Source organism: Colias eurytheme, chromosome 9 (assembly GCF_061535395.1).
Source record: "Colias eurytheme isolate Ceu_HAF_F1 chromosome 9, ilColEury1 Martin Lab GWU primary, whole genome shotgun sequence".
Classification (NCBI taxonomy): domain Eukaryota; kingdom Metazoa; phylum Arthropoda; class Insecta; order Lepidoptera; family Pieridae; genus Colias; species Colias eurytheme.
This window is the reverse complement of record NC_142988.1, coordinates 347,196-372,094: the sequence shown is the minus strand read 5'-3', so window position 1 is coordinate 372,094 and position 24,899 is coordinate 347,196. Positions and strand designations below refer to the sequence as shown.

The window sequence follows — 24,899 nt, the reverse complement described above, 5'->3', positions numbered from 1 at the left end:
TTTAAAATGTAAATCAATAAATTTGAATTATCATTTTTTCCTCTTAAAACTTCTGCTTATTTTTAACTATATTTATATACTTAGGAATCAACAAAAATAGAATGTGCGGATGACGAGGAAGAGGAGCAAGCGAAGCTGGACGCGAGTTCTGAAGGGGAGTGGGGTGAGTGGGGCGTGTCCGTGTCCCTGGAGGGGCTGGGCGTGTCCCTCGTGGCGGGGGTAGAGCTGGTGTACGCGCAGTTCCTGGGCGTGCGGCTGGACGTCGCACGGGACGCATCTGCCGCCCGCCTCACGCTCTCTGTGCACGACATGCAGTGGGACAACCAGGTGCGTAAACTACTACTAGTTTTAAACTCAAACTCAACATTTTATGTCAACTTTCACGAGCAATTAGAAAGGCATTATTTAATTCACACATATTTTGTAACTATTATAATTTTTAATGCAGTAACGCAGTGGGATTGAAAGAAATGAATAATCATGTCTCAAATTTTGGATAAATGTTATTTTATGTTGTTTAAGTTATTTTCCTGCGTATTGTTTATTTAAGACTCAAAATTATGGAATATGTCAAAGTTGACAAATCGGGTCACAATATGTGACTAAAACAAAAAATATCGCTTGTTGTATACAGCTGCTGGGCACCTCAAGCCCGGTGCTGTTGTACTGCGTGCCGGAGCGGGGCGGGGCGGGTGCGGGCGGTGCGGGCGGTGCTGCCGGCGCGGGTGCTGCCGGCGCGCTGCCCGCGCTGCACGCGGCGCTGGAGATGCAGCGCGCGCCGCCGCCGCGCTACAACGCGCGCTACTTCACGCACCTGCTGCTCGCGCTCAGGCCCATCGCCGTCAAGCTCGAGGAGAGGTAAGTCTACATTGATAGTTAATCTGAGATATCCGGCTCGAAGGACCAGTTTGGTCTTCTTTATGAGTTAGATAAAAATATTTTGTTAATAAAACATTTATATTAGCTTCGCTTGTCACTTTGCATGCTGGTATTTTTGTATGTAACCGACTTCTCTAGTTCGACTTTCCAACTAATAACAGTCGTTTATAAATCAATTAAAACGGACGTAGAGATAAACTACGATAACATGGCGCGCCCCTCCAAAATTCAAAACGTTTGAAAGTATTTGTGAAAGTATTTACAATGCACCACCAAGATTCACAACGCATGTGTGCGTAATGAGACGGCCGTCAAACAAAAACAAATCCAAGGATTTGTTGCTCGACTAGTCACGCTCTAATCGCTCATTATTATTAGTAATGGCGCTGCACTGACGTATTCTATGAAAACGACACGTGCGTTGTCTTGGGCGCTCGGCAACTTATGATTAGTTGACCAACAAATCTGGACGTAAAGTACTAAAGACGAATACGTACAACTACATACAAACTCCTTCGTAAGGATGTCACTACACACATTGAAACAGTAATTTGGAGGGGCGCGCCATGTTATCGTAGTTTATCTCTATTTAATTCAATTTGTTCACTTATAAAGGTTCGGTAACGATACAATAATATCATGTATTGGAAGAATTCGCTCACGAGCGATAAAGCCGCTCTTTGTACATATATATATATAGATTGACTTGACAGGTGTCAACAGCAAAGTTAAGTTCAGCTGTTAGATTTTAAATTATAAAATTATTTAAAACGAATTGTATAGTACTTAAATAGAAAATATTAGTAATTATTAACCATTACATTGATGTACAAGTGAAAATTATTGTGAAACACACCTTCTATGGGATCTACGCAACGTTTTGTATAACGCGGAGGTCAACGTGTCAACGGTTATCCAAATTCAAACTTCTTCCATAAACCAGGGGAGTACTAGTTTTATAATTTCATATTTAATTATAAACAACACCTACATTCATTTGTTATACCAACACCGCTCATATTTAATGAGCTACGTCACAATAAATACATTGGCACAAAAGTTACCGTCTCACTTTGCTTGACAAGTTGGAAGCAATTTAGAAGACAAAAACTTATCGCCCCAGACAATATTATTCTTTACTCTTTACTACATCATACCGTTAAACACTTATCAACATTTAGTACTATCATAATAGTATTCAAATATAATTATCTCATACATTTTCTTTCATCTGTTTCAGCAACTAAAAAATACAACATGCTGACCCGCAAGGCAGTAGCTAAGGACATGGAGAACAAATTAAAAGCTACACTCCATGATTTGAAAGCTTCACAATCTTTATGTGAAAAACTCATACAAGAGCGGGATGATAGTGAATTAGAAATTCAAGAAGTAATTAAAAAGAACTCTCTTCTAAAGGCCGAGCTGGCTGAACTACACATGAAATACATTTATAGTGAAGACAAGTGCAAAGCCCTCCAAGACGTTGTGGACAGCTTCCAGCAGTGCTCTAGTGACCATGAGATAGCTCTCAGCCGTATCGCGGAGTTGGAATGTAGCTTAATGGAAGTGCAAGAGGACAATCCCAAGCGGCAATGCAACACACCAAGTAGTCTTCATGATGAATTAGTTGAATGTGGACAGTTAAGTGGCTCTGTAAACTTTAAAAAAATCAATTTCTCTTCACATAAGAAGTTGAAAAAATACCTTAGATTAAGTAAGTTTATCAAGCGTACCCAATCAATTGTTAGAAAGAGTTCTTTAAAAAATGTAGTTCAATTAGAGAAAGACAATAAAAACCTGGTTCAAGAGTTAGACAAATATCATAGGGATCTAGAATATTATAAAATCTTGTATGATGTAGAAACAAATGAATTAAAGGAGAAGATAGACTCTTTAAGTCATATGTTAAATGATGTCAACCAAAAATATTCTGCTGCTCAAATACAAATAAACGAGCATATACAACAGGCAGATGACTTAATTAAGTTGAGTACTGAAAATATGGATCGCTTTGAGTCGCTGACCAATAAATATGTATGTCAGTGTTCAAAAAGTGACAATGAGCAAACGTCGCCCCATAAGCTTGACTGCACAGACATACATAGTGTAAAACCCGTGACAACAATTTCAACTAGTAAAACTAAACACCTTTCCGAGCAGGAAATTTTTGTGTTGTCAGATAATATTGGTCAGGGTTTTGGCGCTATGCTCAACAATTTAGGGCTTAAAGTCACTAATATTTGCACTCCTAACAGTTCATTTAATTATATAATCAAATCACTTGATCATTTCAGCTTTAATAAGAATAATATTGTAATTATACTATATGGAGATAGTTTAAATGTAAAAAATAAGGATATTGATGTAGGATTTCAAAAAATGTTGGAAATTAGTAGTAAGACTAAATGTAAATTTATGTTGTGTACATTGCCATACCTACCTGGTTTGACACAAGAACAAAATAGATTAATTCATAATATGAATTTAAAATTGTATAATGTAACAAATCATCATCGTGATGCATTTATTTACTTTGACATTAATTTGTGTATTAAATCTTTTACTTTGACAAAGAATACAGTGTATCTGCCATCTAGATATAAGCGAGAACTTGCTATGTTAATAGCATATAATATTAACCAGTCTGGTACATGTTCGGTATCAGACCCTGGATCTACTATAATTTTATGTAGTAGTAATTATATACACCAACCTAGTGTTGACAGAAAATCTAGCCCTAAGCTAGATTTAAACTAGTATATAAGACAACAGCTAAGCAGACCTTTTCTATTGTACATCAAAACATTCAAGGCTTGGCTAGCAAATTATTAGAAATAGAATTGTTTTTAAATCATAATAGTATTAAGGTTTTTTGTGTAACAGAACATTGGCTTAAACAATGTCAGTTGTTAATAAATATTGATAATTATAAATTAAAAAGTATATACTTCAGGACATATGCTATTCATGGAGGTTCTCTTATTTTTGTACATAATAGTGTAAAATGCAAAGAACGAACTGACATTGTTAGTCTTTCTGTAGAACGGACCATTGAACTGTCCTGTGTTGAACTGGAGCGTTACATTATTGTTTGCGTTTATAGACCCCCTTCCAGTGACTATAATATGTTTGAGACAGTCATGGAAGAAATATTAAAGCGTTTAAGTAGGAGTAAAAAAAAAGTTATAGTATGTGGTGATTTTAATATTGATATACTTTTACAAACACAAACGGCAACACGAATTGTTAATTTGTTTCAGTCATTTAATCTGTATAAACTTTTTAATGAACCCACACGAATTACACCTACTTCTGCAACCTGTATTGATAATATATACTGCGACTGCATCTGTTTAGAGAAAAATATTCTCAATACACTCACTTCGGATCACTGTGGCCAGAAAGTAGTTTTTGAATGGGATTGCTTACCTGAATTTAAAAGAATTAATGTTAGGCCTATAACTAAAAAAGGCATTAATAAATTTAGAGATAATATTAATAAAAACCTGCCCGTACTGAATGATCAATCCTGTCATAATAATCCTTGTGAAATGTTTAAAAATCTTTTTAATTTAGTTCATAATGAATTTGAAAAAATATTTAAAGTTAAATCTTTAAATATTACCAAGGATTTACCATTTAGTAAATGGGCGACACCTAGCATACATAGGTGTAGGATCGTTCTTTATGAGTTATATGGTATGAAGCAATATAATAAAGACCCATCTTTTCTTAGATATGTTAGAAATTACTCAAAAACTTTTAAAATTGTTTGTTTTACTGCGAAGCGTTTGTATATCAGAGATAAAATACGCGACTCGGATAATAAAGTTAAAACAGTTTGGTCTATTATTAATGGTGAAATGGGTAAAAGCAAATCAAGTAATACCATAAAACTTGTACATAATGGCATGGTTATTGACAAAAATGCTGATGTTGCGCTTGCTTTTGAAGATTTCTTTAGTAGTGTCCCTGCTAGCATTACTAATAATTTAAACTCGTCTTCAGTACTTGCAGAGACCTTTTTGAGGGACCATGTTGCGGGGTGCAGTACATTATTTCAATTGCGTCACGTAACTGCTAATGATATTGTTACAGCATTTAAGACACTTAATTTAAAAAACACTTGTGATCTTTGGGGAATGTCCGTAAATTTAGTTAATAATATAATAGAAAATATTGCAAACAATTTAGCTTTCATATTTAATAAGTGTTGTGACTATGGTACATTTCCTAATTTACTAAAGCTTAGTAAAGTTATACCTCTATTTAAGAAAGGCGATCAAGAAGACTGTAACAACTATAGACCTATCTCGATTTTACCAACATTAAGTAAGGTATTCGAAAAGTTAATATTAAACCAATTGACTAGTCACTTTGCTTCTAATAATTTGCTGCACACCAAACAGTTTGGTTTCACAAAGGGGCGCTCAACCACAGATGCTGGAGTTGCACTACTAACACATATATATAAGGCATGGGAAAACTCAAAAAATGCTTTGGGGATATTTTGTGACCTCTCCAAGGCATTTGACTGCGTTGAACATTGTACATTATTGCGTAAACTTAATCACTATGGGATTAAAGGACAAGCTCAGAACCTCATAGCCTCATACCTGCATGATAGGATACAAACTGTAGTTGTTAATGGAGAACGTTCTAGCGGTGCGTCAATTAACATTGGTGTTCCACAAGGATCTATTTTAGGACCCTTCTTGTTCTTGGTATATATCAATGATCTACCTTATTATTTACAGGATAGGTGTGAAATAGTTCTGTTTGCAGATGATACCTCATTAATATTCAATGTGGATAGGCATGACCCAAATGTTGACGAAGTGAACAGTACTCTTTTACACATATCCGACTGGTTTACTGCTAATAATTTATTATTAAATGCCAAAAAAACAACTTGTGTTGAATTTTTACTACCTAACGTTAAAAAGTTGAGCAGAAATATTACCTTGAACGGGGAGGTATTACACCCTACAGAATCGACTGTATTTCTTGGGTTAACATTGGACGAGAAACTACAGTGGGGAGCCCATGTCAACACCGCTGCAGGTAAGCTCAGTTCAGCAGCATATGCAGTCCGAAAGGTAAGGCATCTCACCGATGAAGATACAGCTAGATTGGTTTATTTCAGCTACTTTCATAGTATTATGTCCTATGGAATTCTACTATGGGGCAGGGCAGCAGATATAGAAACTATATTTATCTTACAGAAAAGAGCCATTCGCTCTATATATAATTTACGTGCTCGGGACTCACTAAGAGATCTCTTTAAGAATACTGGTATCCTTACTGTACCATCACAGTATATATTTAATAATATTTTGCATGTACACAAAAATGCCGACGTACACACAAGAGTAGGAGATAGACACTGTTATGGCACAAGGAACAGAAATAGAATTGAAATGCCATTTTTCCGATTAGCTAAAGTTAAAAATTCATTTATGGGTCAAGGTATACGCTTTTACAATAGAATTCCTCATAATATTAAAGAGTTTGGTAGTGCTAAATTTAAAACTTATGTAAAAAATATATTAGTTCAGAGAGCCTATTATAGCATTAAGGAATATATGGAAGATGAAAATCCATGGAGGGTTGTCGCGTAAGAACCACAGGACAGTTCTTTGGCATATTATGATATATTATGTAGTTAGATTTAAGTTACAGATTATGTAATATTGACAATATGATTTTAAAAGAGCAACTATGGAGTTTCTTGCCGGTTCTTCTCCATAGATACTGCTTTCCGAATCGGTGGTAAATGTTAAAAATACTTATGTAATGACGATTCGAAAGTGCTACTAAAAGTAGTCTAATTGAATAAATAAATGTTTGAGTTTGAGTTTGAGTTTGAGTATATATTACATATTTTTAAGTTTGTTTATGGGTGTCTTCCGTTATGCACTGCAACCACTGCACAGTGCTATCACTGTAGAAAAATTCGTTCTGTTATGGACTGCCAGTATACTGCCGCAGTACCCTAGGGAAATTTATGACGTCATTAATCGCCGCCATATTCTACTGTGAGCACTGGCGTTTTCGAGGTAAGGTACTCGCAGTACTTTGATCACGTGATCAGTCCACAGAGCAAGTAATATGATCTCAAAACCACTCGAGTGCCTAACGTCTTATACAAAGCTACAGTATAATCAGAAAATTTTAAAGTTCTGTAATTAGTTTGGATTAATAAATAAAACAATGGAAGAATTGCAAAAATTAACTTTATTAGACTGTGTTGAAAATGTTGAATACGAGCTGAAAGTTCTTTTTTATTCTTTTTCATGAAAAAGTACTTACTTTTATTATATTATAAATTCAATTTACAATTAATATTAATTAAAATATTTTTAATTGGACAGTACTCCAAAACAGTTTATTTTTATCTTCTAGAAAACTTTAATACACTCATTTGAATGCTGCGTCAAAAAATGCGGCTGACAGTATACTGGATTGCGTTCCGTTTTAAATCGTAACCAGTATAACTGGCTATAAAGGAACGGCTTCACAGTATACTGAATTGACGTCACACCTTACAGTGGTCGCAGTGCATAACGGAATACACCCTATATATAATAAGTTAATTTAGTCATAAGTTATCTCGACCATGTAACAAACTGTATTTCTGTGTATGTACAATAAAGAGTATTCATTCATTCATTCATTCATTCATCATGAATTTATCTCATAAAATTGAGTTTTGTTTGTAATAATTATTTTACTTCATGTTGTTCTAAAATAACGTTTGTCCTAGTCGATGTAACGAAAGCTGTATGTGTTCTTGGCAGGTTGATCCTGATGGTATGGCAGTGGCTGCAGCAGCCGGAGGGCGAGGAGGTGCCGGACGAGGCGGAGTGGGAGACGCGCCGAGTGCTGGACGAGCTCACCGCATTGCACGCTACTAGATACTACTTCGCGCTTATCAAGCTGCTGCCCAGCCAGGTATCAAATGATTTAGCAATATTGGTTGGTAATTAAGTCCAAACTTTATGTAAGATATAACAGTTAAGAAAATTAAGTTTCCAAAAATATTTGCTCAAATAATTGACGCCTTACAAATGAAACAGCTATGACTAACTACTTGCTTAATGAATTGGCTATTTTCATTCATAATTATTATTCTTGTTTTGTGTTGGGTGAAGTGTTTGTCACTCAGTTCAATATTTAAACATTTTAATGGCTATTTTCACATTATTCTCTTTGTGTTATTCAAGAAGCCACGGTATATTTGTAAATTGTAAATTTTCCCTCACAATAAAATAACTCCTCCCGCAGATCCGTCTATCAATGTCCACATCGAGCAAGGTAGAGGGCGGTGCGGGAGCCCTACGGCGGCGACTCGGGCTCACGCTGATCCGCTTCGAGGACGCAGCTGTGGAGTTGGAGCCCTTTCTACGAGCACACGCGTTTGATACTGCGCCCGCGCTGGCCAGGGACGTGCTGCAGCACTTTAAAGATGTGAGTTTAGTGCTGGTATAAAAAAAAAGACGGGTTGCACTGGGGGAGTGCCGGCAGAAGTGAAAACTTGATTATTAACGTTGAGCATGTTTGATATTTTGGAATGGTATCCGTCTTACGCTTTTTCGATCAGGCCACGTGTCCTGACGCGAGTTTAAGATTTTATACCCATTACAGAAAAAGTGCTCAACGCCGCTAAAGAAGTTTTCACTTCAACAACTTTGATCTAGTGATCTTTTTAATGCCATTATATTTATACCTATAGGTTAGGTTATTGATAGGACACAATTTCTGATATTTTCTGTTCTTTGTATTAAATGATTTAAATGCTGTGGTTTGAGTAAATTATTATTTGTGGATTATCTGATCTGTTTCTTACGCGCATGTTAACGTGTCATAACAGATTAAAACTAAAACAATAAATTTTTGTTTAGGAACTAAAATGGCAAGCGGCCAAAATCCTGGGTTCAGTGGATTTCTTGGGTAATCCCTTGGGATTCGTCGCGGATGTGTCGGAGGGCGTGTCCGGTCTGATACTTGAAGGCAATGTGGCTGCGTTACTGCAAAATCTTACACATGGCATATCAAATTCTGCAGCAAAAGTTACAGGTACGACAAAATACTATTCAAATATTGCACGTTACCTATAAAAAATTGTAATTTAAATAACAATGTAATAGAATCCAAATAACTGCAAATTTAGTGTTCGATTAAATTTATTTTTAATTTGTTGTTTTATTATAATTCTTTATCGTCCTTGAAACGCAAAGTGTCCGTTCTTACCCATAATCGCCAATATGTTCTTTCAGAGCGCAGTTTAATTATTTTCTCGCTAAAAGATAACCGCCTTTTTTCTATCTCACAAACATCTAAAATGTGTTGTTGTCGTGCAGAGACGCTGGGCGACGGCCTGGAGCGCGTGGTGTGCGACGAGGCGCACGAGGAGACGCGGCGCCGCATCCGCTCAGCTGCTGCCGGGGCGAGGCTCGCTGCCGGCCTGCGGGGGCTCGGCCTCGGCCTGCTCGGTGAGTCTATACGTGCTATAGTCTGTGCATATGTAGATCCGGCTCGAAGGACCAATTACGCGATGATGATTTCTTTATAAGTTAACTACTTACAGTAGCTCGAAGTTTTTCACAGTTCAGCTCGAAGGATCAATTATTTTTACTGTTACATGTTCATGTTTATGTTCATTACTTTAAAGTTTTAACTATAAGCCATAAGGTTAACTGTATTCGATTACTTTTAAAGAAAGATGATATCTTAGCAATTTTTTTGGCTCTCTGAAAGTCGATAAAACTTAGGTATCTAAAAAGTATGTCACTTAGTTAGCTGGTATTAGTTAATTCATATTCAAATATTTTTCTTTTGTGTGTGTATAGGCGGCATGACGTCACTAGTAAAGCACAGCTATGAAGGTGCTACAGCAGAAGGGTTGCCAGGATTTATCGCAGGCGTTGGCAAGGGGCTCGTGGGCACCGTTACCAAACCCGTCATTGGCGTGCTCGATCTCGCCGCTGAGACCGCTGCAGCAGTTAGGGATTCTAGCCGCAAGGTAGGCAAATTATTCATGTAACGGAAAATATAGAATTTTGCATAAAAAAACACGTTTTATAAGCAACGTGATGCTCGCTATAAAATGTTGTTTTATTTGACACTAGAGGTCCGCCCCGGCTTCGCCCGTGGTACATATTTCGCAATAAAAGGTAGCCTATGTCCTTTCTCGGGTATCAAAATATCTCCATACCAAATTTCATGCAAATTGGTTCAGTAGTTTAGGCGTGATTGAGTAACAGACAGACAGACAGAGTTACTTTCGCATTTATAATACATATTAGTTAGGATTTTGAATATGTATAAATAGCTAATAGGAAAATTTCATGATGAAAATGATGCTTCATTTTTCTTCTTTTTAGTCCTTCTGGCTTTTCAAAATACATTATAGCCTATATTCTGTTATCTAGGGTATCCGCGGCGGTCGCGGTGCGGGCGGCGAGCGCGTGCGGGCCCCGCGCGCCCCGCCCGCGGCGCTGCTGGCGCGGTACAGCGCGGCGCAGGCGCACGCGGCCGCGCGCCTGTACGCGCTCAACGCCGGCGACTACGCCGAGCGGCTGCTGGCGCACCGCGCCGTGCGCGACACGCCGCACGACATTCAGGCGCTGCTGTCCGACTGCTACCTGCGCATCTTCACCTGCAAGGCCGCGCAGCCGCAGATCGTCATGGAGACGCACCTCAGGTACGCACGCGCACCTTCACTCTAGCTAAATTGCTTTCCACTTGTAATAGATAATTTTAATGTGTTAGGTCAATTCAAAACACTTCTAAATAAAATATAGCTGTATAATTATTTTTCTTTCTTCATACACAACTTTTTATATTAATTTGATACATTTGTCAACAGCAACCTAGTATCGTGCACAGCAGTGACCGTAGACGGCGCGCACTTCGTGGAGCTGGGCGTGCGCGGGGGCTGCGGGGGCGGGGCGGGGGGCGGCGCGGGGGAGGGGCTGCGGCGGCCGCGCGTGCAGTGCGACTCGCGCGAGCTGGCCCGCTGGCTGGCGCGGCACGCCGCACACGCGCGCCAGCTGCACCACGACCGCACACACACGCTCGTGCCGCACGACGACACGTAACTACACATATAGTGGGGCTGTACATGTATACGTTATCTGTATAAACGTGACTCGATGCGTGTGCACGCACATGCTTATGCCGCACGACGATGACATTATATCCTATAATATTATATATGCAGACGTGAGTGGATACGTATACGACTGCAACACAACCGGACTGATACTGTAGCATCACAGAACGATGTACAACGATTGGCATAAGTCGGCCAATTACGTACACGCCCATAATTTAAAGTGTACACGTTCATAAGCCAAAACCAAAATGAGCTCATAAGTAATATATTATTATATTACATTTACGTTCTAATACGGGTGATATTGTTGTGACGCATTGCTAACGTACGCGCACGCAATGTGCGTATACGATCTCATATATACGAGTGGTATCAATCGTAATGATTTGGTTCAGTGTACTTCATTTTTTTATTAGAGTAATGCTTCAGAGAATAATATGTGTAAATATACGTTTTGAAGTGTGATAAAAAGTACCCGAAAAAAGATAATTGTGTCGTTTACTTGAGACGTGTAATAATTAAATTTAAGACCTCGATTTATTAAATTATTTAACCAACTCTACTTAATAATGACAACATTTTTTAACAATTATTTCAACATTTTTACTACACAATACATTACCCAACACCGCACAAATTAGAAGATCAAATTTGTAATAATGCCCTGTGTGTGTGAGATGCACATGTGGAGGTGGAAATTAATTCAACGTAAACGTGAAATAAATATCAACTATTTCCTTCAATTACATACTTTTTTCTTTTGTTAATTATTAGATAAAGTGATCGAAATGTGAAATTAGAATGTTGGTGCCAATGAATGGAAATGTATAAGTTATATCTTTAAGATTCGAGTTATTTATGGTGTGCAAATGAATAAACTGACATCCAACATTTCATTCCCTAGTGCAAGCGTGACTGACTAGCGTAGGTAATTGACTAATTTATTCTGAAATATTAAGTATAATAAAACATATGATTGTGTGTTTGGTTGTTTATCCTCCTTGTAACAGTAGTTTTAAACTAGTGTTTGACAGACATAAAGGGAAGAAAAGTAAATGAAACTATGGAAATCAAGAGAAAGTCAACTTGTGAATATACAAGTAATGTGTAAGATAAAACTATATAATACTTTTGTAAACGAGTCACTGGTATCAATAATGGTATGTAATGTTTTATTTATTTTTTCGATAACGCGTGTTGTTCGAAAGTTGTGTGTCGACTGTTACATAATGTTTTATGACTGCAGATAGAACAATTATCTATACTTATTCGGGTTTTAGAACAAAATGTGTGGTTTTTATATAAACGAAAAATAAGTTTTATAATAAAGATGCTCGTTTTTTGTTCTTTCAATAATAATAATACGATGATGTTCCATTTGACGATATTTTTAACATATTTAAATAATAAGTATTTTTTTTAATCACTCCTTTCAGTTAGAATTCAGAACGATTCAAAATTATTTGTACCTAAGCAATCACTATTTTACGAAAAGATTGCAGTGAAATGTAGGATTATTAAATATAAGACTATTTACAGGATTAAATCCTGCGACTTACTTAGAATTTAGGACTAGTGTTACTACTAAATATAAATATTGTCATCACAATTTATAGCCTAGATGCGACTCAGTCGTGTGTATTGTACCTTATATAAGATGTGTACTCGTCCTTATTTATGACCTAAAAGAATGTAAAATGGCTTTTCATTTTAAAATATAATATAAATTTATATTGATGGCATTATACTTCCCTTTGCATTCAATTTTAAGTCTTATTGAAAAAAGTTTCAATTTCATCAAACTAATAGTCAAATTCACCATGTCATGTTATCTTATGTTCCTAAATATTCTATGATTTATTTATATTATATTTCACAATGAAAAGTCTACGTAACTGCGCACATTTTGACCTACAATCAGCGCTTTGGTTGATTATATTTATTACTATGTATCTGAACAAGGCTGTGTTCATAGACCTGTAGGATAATTCAAGATTTAAGAGCTCCAATACACGGCGACTTTAAAAAAAATAATAAATTGATTTGGACACCTTATTGTTGAAGTAACGAAATATTTTATTTAATAATGTTTATTTGAAACTATCGCCGTGTATTGTGGCCATATTTTTGGTTGAGACTTGGATGCAATATTGTATGTTCGTCGAAGTGTTCAACGCACATTTTGCCTTATCTGTGTATTATTATTTATTATTTTATTAAGTGAGGAAAATGCAATGCTTAAATAATGTTGTTTTAGTTAAGGATGGTTGACTTTTTAATTTATTGTGTGCACTTACAGTCTGTAACTTTGTTGTAAATGTATAAAAGTCAATTTGTTTGAGATATGAATGCCAAAAACATTTTATTTATTTGAGGGATTTGATAGTAATTTAAAGCAATAAGACTTGGTTGATGGTTGATAATAAAATATTGTTTACATAAAATTGTTTTATTTCTATACATAACCTTCACATTATAGTGGCCGTTAATTGTTGGTAGGCACTTGAGATAAGGAAGAATATTGCATAAATATATAAAAGAAGTATAGGTGTCCGTGTGTGGTAATTACAATGAAATGTAGAAAAAATGCAACAAAAACACTAATTGCACTTATACAGTATGATTTGTTTACCCATCATAACATAACATAAGGTTAAGCGACGCCTATCATTAATACTCATATCTATCGATAGGTTAATTGTATGTCAATTGCAACACAAACAAAGCCACAGTCACAAAGTTGTTGTGGTACAATTTGAGAGTAAAATATATTATGTAAAATCGCCGGCCGGTGGCAGTTGGTGCGGGTTCACCATAGAAAGAACACGTCGCTTCGATCACGTGGTCAGTGACCCTGACCTCGGTCTCAGCTGACATCAAATCAACAAAAACGTACGTATGAGTTTTATTACTCAAGGGTCATCAATCCTAACCCATAGATTGTCTCATATATAAAAATTAGTTGTTAAAGTTGTCCCAATTGAAAGATGGTCACTTTAATAGCGTTTGGAGCATTCTTAAATGTTGTCCTCGTGAATGTAAACGCTGCGGCCTTGCACGAAAATATTGTTTCGAAGTGAGTTCTAAATATCATTGAAAACTCTAATGAAATGTTTAAATTGGCTACTTTTTGCTCGATATTTTTATTCAAGTAGTTTGTTAATTTATTTTATGTTAAGTTTCATTGATAATAAACCTGTTTCTCATATTATAGAATGACTTCAATAGATTACTCCAAAGTGCCAATACAGGAGAAATCCCTGTACACACCACCGTTGGAAGAAGTGGCTGAAGGTAAGTTTATATATAAGAGCTTATGAATTCATTAGTTAGATTTACTTTAGTACTGTAAAGTGTAAATATAATCCCTCTTTCTTTTAAAGTGTATACTTTGAAGTTATAGCTTGTTAGTGTATGCACTTTCTTTAAACACTTGTCCCGTCTTTAAAACCTGTACAGGATCAAGAGTTTTCCAAACCGGTCCAGTAATTTTTGAGTAATTCTTACCAAAGTTAATGTTTAGGATAAATTTTAATAATTATTACCATCAATCTATATCAGAATTAATAAGAGCCTTATAATAATACATATAGGTACCTATGTAAAATACGTATTCATCCTAATGATCTCTCTATTTGAAAAGTTACAAAAAATACATATATTTCTTCCAGTATTATCTCGTGGCCTCCGCAACACTTTCGAGTCGGTCAGCGTCTCTGCAGAAGAATGTCCAGACCTCAGAAAAGCACCATTTGATCTGACCACTCCAGGTTTGTTAAAGTGAAACTTTTGAACATCGTCTCAAACTTTTTGGTCTGTGTAGCGCATGTCGCGTGACGGTCGGCTGCCAAGTGTATAAAGCAGTGTTCGGAAACGTACGATAAAGTTTCACTTATACCGTGGTTTCATAAAACCACACAACATTTTTTTAATATCCTATTTATAATCATTTAAAGAATGACAAAATATAAAAATAGCATATACCTACAACCTTATAGGAAAATAGTTAACCATTTTGGTTATAAAACAATGAATCAAATTATCATGTGGTATAAAAAACTTGATATTGAAATTTTATGGCTTTGTATTATTAATATTTGAATAAATCAGTAGTATCTTAAATAAACATAGATATGAGACAGTAGCACTTTCGTTGTTGTTATTGAGATTACGTGATGATTGTTATCTCATAGTTTCTTTGATGTTATAAATTATATCTTATGGCGTGTTCATAAGGTGGGGTTTATCTTGATAATGTCCTACATTTAATTATGTAAGAACGTGTGTTGTAATATTGAAACATAATTATTTACTCAGAATGTAAATAAAAGAAAGACATATCTCAAAAATATTTTATTGCAAACAATATCGTATTTTCAAAGTATACAAAAGTTTTTGAGACGAAAATATGAAACTTCTGTGCCCCAGGGTTGTCAAGCAATGCGAAGCTCATCGAGCTGGGCGGTCCCCCGTACCTGGTGCCGCTGGTGCAGCGCGACAAGATCTACGACCTGGCGGCGCTTCTGCGGCACCTCGCGCGCGACCCAGCGCTGCTGGCCGGCGCGGGTGCGGGACCCTGGCCGTACATTGGCGTTAACTGCGAGGTGATTAATGATTTGATTATTGGAAAACAATGCGGGAATCTTTTTAAATTGAAAATAAAACAAATTTGTTTTAAACATAAGAGATGATGCTTTATTGTTCCAATTCTTGCATTAATAGACAAGTAGTTAGGTAGTTATGTATGTATACACGACATATTTATAAAAAAATAATTAACAAATCGATCCTATCATTTGCATAATATCTTCGTTCTTCAACGTCTGATACTAGATAATTATTCAACTATTATTTAAACGATTTTTGAAAAAAGTAACTCATATTTCTATTCCTCATATTCTATCCCTAGGGAATCATAAACATGGCAGTCCGCGACGGCTCAGTGGAGCAAGGCACGCGCATCGTGTCGATCACGCCGGTGGGCGCGGCCAAGGGCAGCGGCCGCTTCCTGCAGCAGCAGCTGCCGAATAACGAGACCAGAACCGCGCTGCTCGGTAACTACTTGCTGTCGGAGGGAAAACCTGGCAAGGTTGGTACAACCTAGGAAAATTTGACACTTGCGGATAAGACATTTAAATTTATATTAACAAACATATTAAGCAACCTAAATCAACTTGAGTAGGAGCAAAAGGGATACATATTCAAAGTAAATAGTACAAAGCCATATTGCATATTAAAATGAATTTTATCATATGTGTATATGTTTCAGGTCATCAAAGTAGAAGTTAAGAAACGTATTGGACCATCAAATTTCATAACAGCAATCAGAGAGACTTTAAAGGAACATTACGGAGACAAAGTTGTCGGTAAGTCGGCCTAGATTCGATAACTACATTTTATTTTAACAAGGTACTGAAATATTGTATAATATAATATTGCTGGTTGTATACGGCGATGTTTACAATAACTATCATTATATTGTTTAATTGCTACTAGGTCTGGGCGGCGCGTTCGTGCTGCGCGCGGGCAAGGTGAAGCACCACGTGATGCCGGACTTCTCGTCCAGTCCGCTCTGCACCGACTCGGACGTTGACGCGTGGCTGCACTACTTCGAGATGAACGCGCCCATCATGCATGTGGGCACGCTCGTCACGGGTGATATGGTGAGAGCGCTAGAAATTAGCTTCTTGACTAGTTATGATAAGAATTTATTTAAATATGCTACATATTTCGTAGCATTACATTGATCAAGTTAGAGTACTCTCTTTCAGACAGTATTTGAAATTGAGAATAATTAAAGAAAATGTCCATTATTTAAAATATTGATAAAAATACACACATCATAAACTACAAAAATTTTAAACGACACCAAAAGCCTGTAATATTTTAAATTGCCCAACCCACAAAATTCCCATAAATGAATCTCATCCAAAACACGTTATATAAAATGTGCATTGTGCAGGGCCTGGACCTGCGCGTGCAGCACTTCCACGGGTACAGCGCGCACGGCGAGGGCGGGCACTACCACTACGACACGACGCCGGACGCCGCGCACTACGAGGGCTACTTCGTGCTCGCCGACAGCGTCGTGCGGATCGACCGCCCGGAGGCCACGCACGCTATTGGACGCGATTAATTACGTTTTTAGACGATATTTGTTATATATTTTTATGTTTATTTTAATTTTAGAACTGCGTAAACGATAAACTTTTATATAAGCCTTGAAATAAAGCGAATGTGTTTATAACAATTGGCATTTAACAAATTTGTTTAAGACGAATTGAACATTGTAAATACTCTAGAATCTATATACGTAATAGAGAAATGATCTGTTAAATGTTAATAAAGTACTTTACTATTGTTACATTTGTGGTTTTATTTTTTCCCTAGTCTAGTAGCATTTTGTTAAGTATTTTAATATTAAGCAATTTAATAAATATACAAGTTAAACTCATCTTATATGAGATGGCCCGTTTTGACAATTCATTCATACCCATGTAGTTCTCTATTTGCTACCAATCGAAAATTTTTATGAGCGTTCACGCCTTTAGTAGGTACACGGTATGCGGCAGCGAGTCTCTGAATGCCCTAGAATCTGATAATAGCCGGAAATGCTGATTTCAGAACTACGAAAAAAATATGACTTATTAAGTTTTTAGTAATTTGCCACTTCATAATTTGTTTCTTGGCTGAAAAACATTCTACATTTTGTGTATAGTTTTTCCATTATAAAGGCTTCTTCACAGGCCGTTTTTGGAATTCATGGTCGGAGCTTTACGCAGACGCCAGATATTAGTAAAATTATTAGACTCCCGTCTGTATTGACGTTATATTTCAATTTACCGATTAATTTACTAGTTCTTGGCTGAAAAAAATACTCCAATATATTTAATTTTCATTCAAAAACAATCCACTCAAACGCGCGTAGTTATATAAAATATAGTTGCGCGTGATTTTTGTTTTAAATGCGTGGTATTTTTTATTTTGTATTTAAGTAAACAAATGTGGGCTACAGTAGTAGTACAATCTATACTAATATTATAAAGCTGACGAGTTTGTTTGAACGCGCTAATCTCAGGAACTACTGGTCCGATTTGAAAAATTCTTTCTTTCTTTACACACAACTCACAAGTATAGCTACAGTCCTCTAGCACTAATTGAGAACTTTGGGGGCTGTAGCATATTTGCATAATAATACCGGGTGAAGTTTACACTTCCAATCGAATGATTTGCTTTAAGGTAACTTTAGGAATGCACTTTTAGCAAAGTAGATGCTTAAGCATAGAAACATTGAATCGATAAAAAAAAGACGGGTTGCACTACGGGAGTGCCGGCAGAAGTGAAAACTTGATTATTAACGTTCAGCATGTTTGATATTTTGTGAATGGTATCCGTCTTACTCATGGAATATAAGGGCTAATAAAAATCCGTCTTACGCACAGACATCCATCACACGTGTCCTGACGCGAGTTTAAGATTTTATACCCAACGCCGCTAAAGAAGTTTTCACTTCAAAGAATATTTCTTGATGTTTAGTGTTTGACACAATCGAAAGGCATCAGAATACATTCAGCGTTTTATGCATTCAAAAGACAGTATTTTTGCATTTATAAATTGAATTAAACTTTTAACTGTTTCTCAAAATGGTTACTCTCAAAAACATTGGGTATATAAATAAAAAACATTTTTTCTGTGATATTCTATATTTACAAGTGATGGCGTTGTACAAAAATTAGAAAACTAACAACAACGATTCGCTGCCGATCGTCCGCAGCGAGAGGACCGGCCTTCATTATTATTTTTTTTCATTTCATTGCAATTTGCATCTAATAATTAACTTTACAATCTTCTAAAATACATTTTTATTTCATGTTGCTCGAAAACGTCTAAACAAAATAATTATTTTATTAACAAATTCATGATTTCCTTTAATACAGTCATATTTAATTGATAAATCTCATGATAAAATGTAATGGCGCAATATGTCTCAAAATTAAAAATAGTTTACACAATGATTGATAAAAATATTTTAAAATAAACGAACCATCTTCGTACAATCCATGAAAATGTTCCAAAATTTAATTAAATTCTTCCATAAAAATATAAATGAGTCTTAAAATACGATTTCGATATATAAAAATAGCAATAACTATAACTATTTACAAAAACAATATTATGAATACATCAGTGCAAATACCGAGAGGCTAATGAACTAAGCGACCGTCTAGAACATTCGACACATGTACCTATCAATAGTCTAAATTCTAAAAAAAAATTCATCGAGATTTCTTACTGATGATATTTTTAACTTTTAAATCAGTAAGGGCCGATTTTTCATAAAGTACCTATTACACGATAATATTAAAATGTCACGTAAACTGTCAAATACGGGCAATTAGAATACGTTTTTAAAATGGTAGTTTTATACATTATTCGACGAATAAGTTTTATCCAAGCATTGAAAAATCGGCCCTAAGAAGTATTAATTTTATTGACAAAGATTTACGGTAGTCATAAAACGATTGACGTTACTCGAATTCACAGTTCTGGAATGCTTAATTTATTTTATTACCAAATACTATAAAATAATAATCCTAATTTTATTCTTTCCGTGTAATTTGCAACATCCATATACATCTATTCGAGGATTCAAACGACAATTGACTTAAATTTGCATGAATTTATAACGTACGTGTGTCGAATCTCAGACTAATCTAGGAATGAATATAGATTTATTGCCCATTACATAATAATTTTTTACAAAGAATTAAAAAATAACGGATAAAGTTTTATTCCTCAATTTTTCAGAATTTTTCTTGTTTTATAAACTTATCCACCCAAAGTTTAGTTCATTAAAATAATTACGGGCAGAAATCGTGATTAAAATTCGTTATAATTTAATTTTATTCGTGTTCATATAATAGGCAATAAAGCGAATTTTAAAGATAACATGTAACAATAAGCCTTTCTAAACCATATCACTATCAAATAAAACAAGAGAAATAAAGACTAGAACTCAAAAATCCTCAAAACTAAGATTTAGTCAAGTCTGTTTGCACAGCCTAGTTCCTTAAGTTTCTGGCTCCTGACAATTTCTTTAGCACAATATTTAATATAAGGTGCTTTAGGGTAATCCCGGATGGTATAAAACCGATAATGTAAAATTTTCGAATGAGCAACTATTGAAAAAACATCATTGATATTTTATTCAAGTCTACACGTAACTATATCTATGCAATTCTTATAACAAAAAGATGTTATGAAGTCGAAACCATGGACTAATAAATATATAGGACTGATGAACGTCATACTAAAGATCGTACCCCGTAATTTCAGCTTATTGCTAGATGGCGCTCTCATTTGAGCTTATTATTTAATTTGCAGTTATAAAAGCGCCACCTAGTGACCAATTTTAGAACTAAGGAAACAGCAAACTATCGATTTTCAATTATTACATCTAGAGGGCGTTGTTTTAAAAACTCCGGTGTTTTTGAATTATTATTTTAGTTTTTAGGGCATCTAAGGAAGTGAGTACCTTTAATACGATTTCGACACCCGCTACAAACATTCGACATAGTGATCAGAGTACTGTATATAATATAATTATATTATATATATTCTTTATTTTCTGTTAAAAAAAATTTCTATATCTTTTTTCTTCTTAAGTATTCCCTTGTAATTTGTAAACAGTATTATTTATATGAAATATAAAATACGGGAAAAGAAAAAAAAATGTGGATGTACAGCGATGATTTGAACCAGCATCTATCGATTTTAAAGTACGTGACTCAGTCAACACAGCTACAGGCACTTATACGTCTTACATTGAAAGGAGATTGCCCAAGTGACTATGGCACTTGGTATCGCAATCAAACTTATTGTGTCAAGATGAAATATAGCTCAATTTAAAGCTTGATGTTAGTACTTTTAGAAACGATTAAAGTTTTTATGTAAATAAGCCGCAGTTCACGACAATAAAAATAAAACAATAGTTTTATTCAACGCTTCAAAAAAATACTTTATCGAGTTTATACTAACGATGAACGTTAAGTTTTACATTTATTACATAGGTAATATTTTAATTTACAAGACAAATGTGAAAAGTAAATCGTGTTTTTTACGATTTACTTTTCACATTATTTCAAAATAAATAACGTCGAACAATGCGTCGAACACATTCATTCAACTATGACATATGACGCAGGACGCTTGCAAGAGAGATAGATATATATGTGTCAAAACAGAAACTTTTACTTTTATTTCTATTTATTCGTTATAATTACGACTTAATAGTGATAAATATGATCATTATAAATACAAATAGGAATTAACAATATCACGAACACGTGACACAACTAGTATTTTACCGATTCCATACGTGGTCATACATGTTTCAAAAGAATAACTTTTACTATTATTTCAATTTATCCGGTATAATTAAGACTTAATATTGATACATATGATCATTATAAATACAAATAAGAATTAACAATATCACGAATACGTGGCACAACTAAAATTTTACCGATACCACCCGTGGTCATTCTCCTTTATGCTCTAATTGTTCGAGTATTTCTTTGATAAATACAGTTCATAGCAACGCGGTGGTGGAGCATCATAGAGTAACTTATATAGGATTGTGGAGCATCTTAAGGAAGAGAGTACCTTTAATAAGATTTCGACACCCACTACAAACATTCGACATAGTGATCAGAGTAGTGTATATAATATATATTATATTTATATATATTCTTTATTTTCTGTTAAAAAAAATGTCTATATCTTTTTTCTTCTTAATTATTCCCTTGTAAACAGTATTATTTATATGACAATAAAATACGGGAAAAGAAAAAAAATGTTGATGTACGGCAATGATTTGAACCAGCATCTATCGGTTTTTAAGTACGAGACTCATCAATACAGCTACGGGCACCTATACATCTTACGTTGAAATTTATGCTCTAATTGTTCGAGTAATTCTTTGACAAAAACGGTTCATAGCAACGTGGTCCATGGTCTTAGATCATTATGTAATGGATGGAGTACGCTGGTAAATGTTCTAACTAAACTTTCTGCTGATTTTGGTGCGGGGAAGGTAACTCACACTATTGAAACACAATCACACATTCACAAAAATAATTTGTGTCACGAAAATCGTAAAAATTTATGACCTTTTAAGCGACGAGTTTTTAAATTCAACTCTATCCCTAAGTTCATAAAGATTAAATTTGTATTTCATTCCAAGTTGTCTCGTGGGGAGTGCGGTTCAATATCGCGTTCTAAATTCAACTTTATATCTTAGATCATAAAGATTAAATTTGTATTTCTTTAATGCCTCAGCCCCCGGAATCACAGACACAATAGAAAATCTATTGTGTCGTGGGCCGTGGTCCGATCGGGCCGCTCGGTGGTCAAGGGGCTAAAAGATAGACTCGTAAGGAATGCGGTTCATTATCGCGTTTTAAATTCAACTTTATCTCTTAGTTCATAAAGATTAAATTTGTATATTTTCTTTCCATGATAGTCTCGTGGGGCCGCATCAATGATCGAGTAAACGACTCGATTATTTGTCTTGATCATATCGCTAAACGATACATCGACGATTATTAGAAATTGCATTTAATTAGAAATGTATGTTAAAAAAATATACACAAATGAAAGGTTATTCCATCTTTTTTAATATTCGACATGTTTGAATTGCTTCTGCAAGGCTTGACAGTGCAAAACGGCATTTTTAGCGGAGCACTCAAAGACGTCCTTTCGATGTTTTGGCCTAGGAAAACGCAGAGTGTTTGTAATCGATTACGCAAGTAGTTTTTATGAAAGCATAAGATTTTTCGATTCGAATAATCTTATACCTCGACAAAAGGGGAAACACCTGCGAGTGTTATCGATTACTTAATGATCTAAGTCCATGGTGGTCACGAAGTCACTCTCGAACAGCGATGAACGAAGTGACAAAAATAGGCGGTCCATCCTAAGGAGCGCTGGTGCAGTGAACTCCCATAAATAATTATAATAAAGTTGTGCTCATTCATTTAACAATTAATATATCTTTAATTTTAAATTAAATTTATCGTATACCTAAACTCCAATACGAATATCAAATGCCTAAATACGGAATCCAATAATTTTCAGTCCTTCGCGAAACAAAAGATCACGTAAATATAGCGCAATATGAGCGCAATCCATTTTATAGATCATCTTCATACTTGATATCTAGTATTATTTTTTTATATTTTTATTGAAATTGATTCCAGAAGATTACTGGGAACTTTAAAAATTCATTTTGTTACTTTTATTAGTAGGTACGATCCTTATAAGTATTTTAGTGTATTCAACCAACTTAAAAAAGTGTGACTATTTTACAACAATTTGAATATGAATTGTATACAATATCGAAGCTTTTTAAGAAATGTATAAAATACTTTTTTAAGAATTATTATCATACATAATATTATGTTACCGGCAATATATTATTAAACCCGGCATTTTAATATGCAATTCTTAGTAAATGTATGTTATTCCAAGAAACAGTCGGAAAGAAATAAATTAAATTCGTCAAAACTGAACTTTTCCTAAGTAGCAAACACATTTGCAAATGTGGGTGGCTTTTGGGGTAGCTATTAAGTATTAACCAATATGAGATCAAAACTAAAAGCCAAGATGGCGCCGACGAAAATTTGAAATCTTTTCGTCATGGGTGTCATTTTCAAGCAGTTGGAGTAGCTATTAATCAATATGAGGTCAAATCTAAAATCCAAAATGGCGCCGACGAAAATTTGACATCATTTCGTCATGGGTGTCCTTTTCATGGTTTTTGGGGTAGCTATTAACCAATACGAGGTCAAAACTAAAATCCAAGATGGCGCGGACGAAAATTTTACATATTTTCGTTATGGGTGTCATTTTCATGGTTATTGGGGTATCTATTAACCAATATGTGGTCTAAGCTAAAATCCAAGATGGTGTTGACAAAACTTTTACATCGTTTCGGCATGGGTGTCATTTCCAAGGTTTTTGAGACAGTATTACCAAATCCCCAATATAACCGTCGATAATTAGGTATATTTTTCTTACTCCTTTAAAGTTAACTTAAATAAAATAACAAAAACTTTAACAACTACAGTTTTGTAGAAAGTCTTAAAAAACAATTTTAAAGAACATTGAAATTTGAAATGCATATTATTTTAGAAATGTAATATAAAACGCAACTCTGTGGCAATCATCATCTGTGTTAATATTCTGACAGATATTATTAACTTTAAATATTATATTCGCTAAACTTTATTTAAAATAAAGTTTATCTAAAACATTTAAACGAAGAGAATAAAATAAAAAAGAACGTGTGTGCCGAGAAAACGTGTCAGGAGTGAAACTTCTTTGGCGAGATTCATAGATACCAAAATCGCCGCCTTGCTCCGTAACGTGACAGTATTACCATGACGCGATCTTGAAATTCGACGACCATCTTGGATTTTAGTTTTGACCTCATATTCGTTAATAGCTACCCCAAAAACCATGAAAATGACACCCATAACGAAAAAAGTAAAATTTTCGTCAGCGCCATCTTGGATTATAGTTTTGACCTCATATTCGTTAATAGCTACCCCAAAAACCATGAAAATGACACCGATGATGAAAAGATGTCAAATTTTTCGTCGGCGCCATCTTGAATTTTATTTTTGACCTCAAATTGGTTAATAAGCCATGAAAATGACACCCATAACGAAAAGATGTAAAATTTTCGTCGGCGCCATCTTGGATTATAATTTTGACCTCATATTCGTTAATAGCTACCCCAAAAACCATGAAAATGACACCCATGACGAAAAGATGTAAAATTTTCGTCGGCGCCATCTTGGATTATAATTTTGACCTCATATTCGTTAATAGC

At 35.1% G+C, this 24,899-nt stretch overlaps 2 protein-coding genes across 3 annotated transcripts in view; both read left to right on the top strand.

Moving 5' to 3' along the window:
- The window catches only part of Vps13D (vacuolar protein sorting 13D), a 79,605-nt gene extending 67,637 nt beyond the window's left edge, over positions 1-11,968 (top strand). Inside the window, exons 62-70 of the mRNA XM_090105105.1 lie at positions 85-327; positions 635-858; positions 7,683-7,836; positions 8,170-8,352; positions 8,787-8,961; positions 9,246-9,377; positions 9,735-9,907; positions 10,317-10,588; positions 10,754-11,968. Coding sequence (XP_089961231.1) covers positions 85-327; positions 635-858; positions 7,683-7,836; positions 8,170-8,352; positions 8,787-8,961; positions 9,246-9,377; positions 9,735-9,907; positions 10,317-10,588; positions 10,754-10,985 — 1,788 coding nt within the window. The 3' untranslated portion in view covers positions 10,986-11,968. The remainder of the gene's footprint in view (positions 1-84; positions 328-634; positions 859-7,682; positions 7,837-8,169; positions 8,353-8,786; positions 8,962-9,245; positions 9,378-9,734; positions 9,908-10,316; positions 10,589-10,753) is intronic.
- Positions 11,969-13,798: 1,830 nt separating this feature from the next.
- Positions 13,799-17,366, top strand: LOC149905516 (beta-keto L-gulonate decarboxylase-like). 2 transcript variants are annotated; one of them, XM_090105605.1, is made up of 8 exons: positions 13,799-13,894; positions 14,217-14,296; positions 14,674-14,772; positions 15,431-15,606; positions 15,912-16,091; positions 16,272-16,368; positions 16,499-16,665; positions 16,965-17,366. In XM_090105605.1, exons 2-8 carry the CDS (start codon positions 14,218-14,220, stop codon positions 17,136-17,138), a joined length of 972 nt encoding a protein of 323 aa, XP_089961731.1. In that variant the 5' UTR covers positions 13,799-13,894; position 14,217; the 3' UTR covers positions 17,139-17,366. The 2 variants fall into 2 exon arrangements, with proteins under 2 accessions (XP_089961731.1, XP_089961730.1); XM_090105604.1 differs by lacking the exon at positions 13,799-13,894 and adding an exon at positions 13,950-14,078.
- Positions 17,367-24,899: the final 7,533 nt, after the last annotated feature.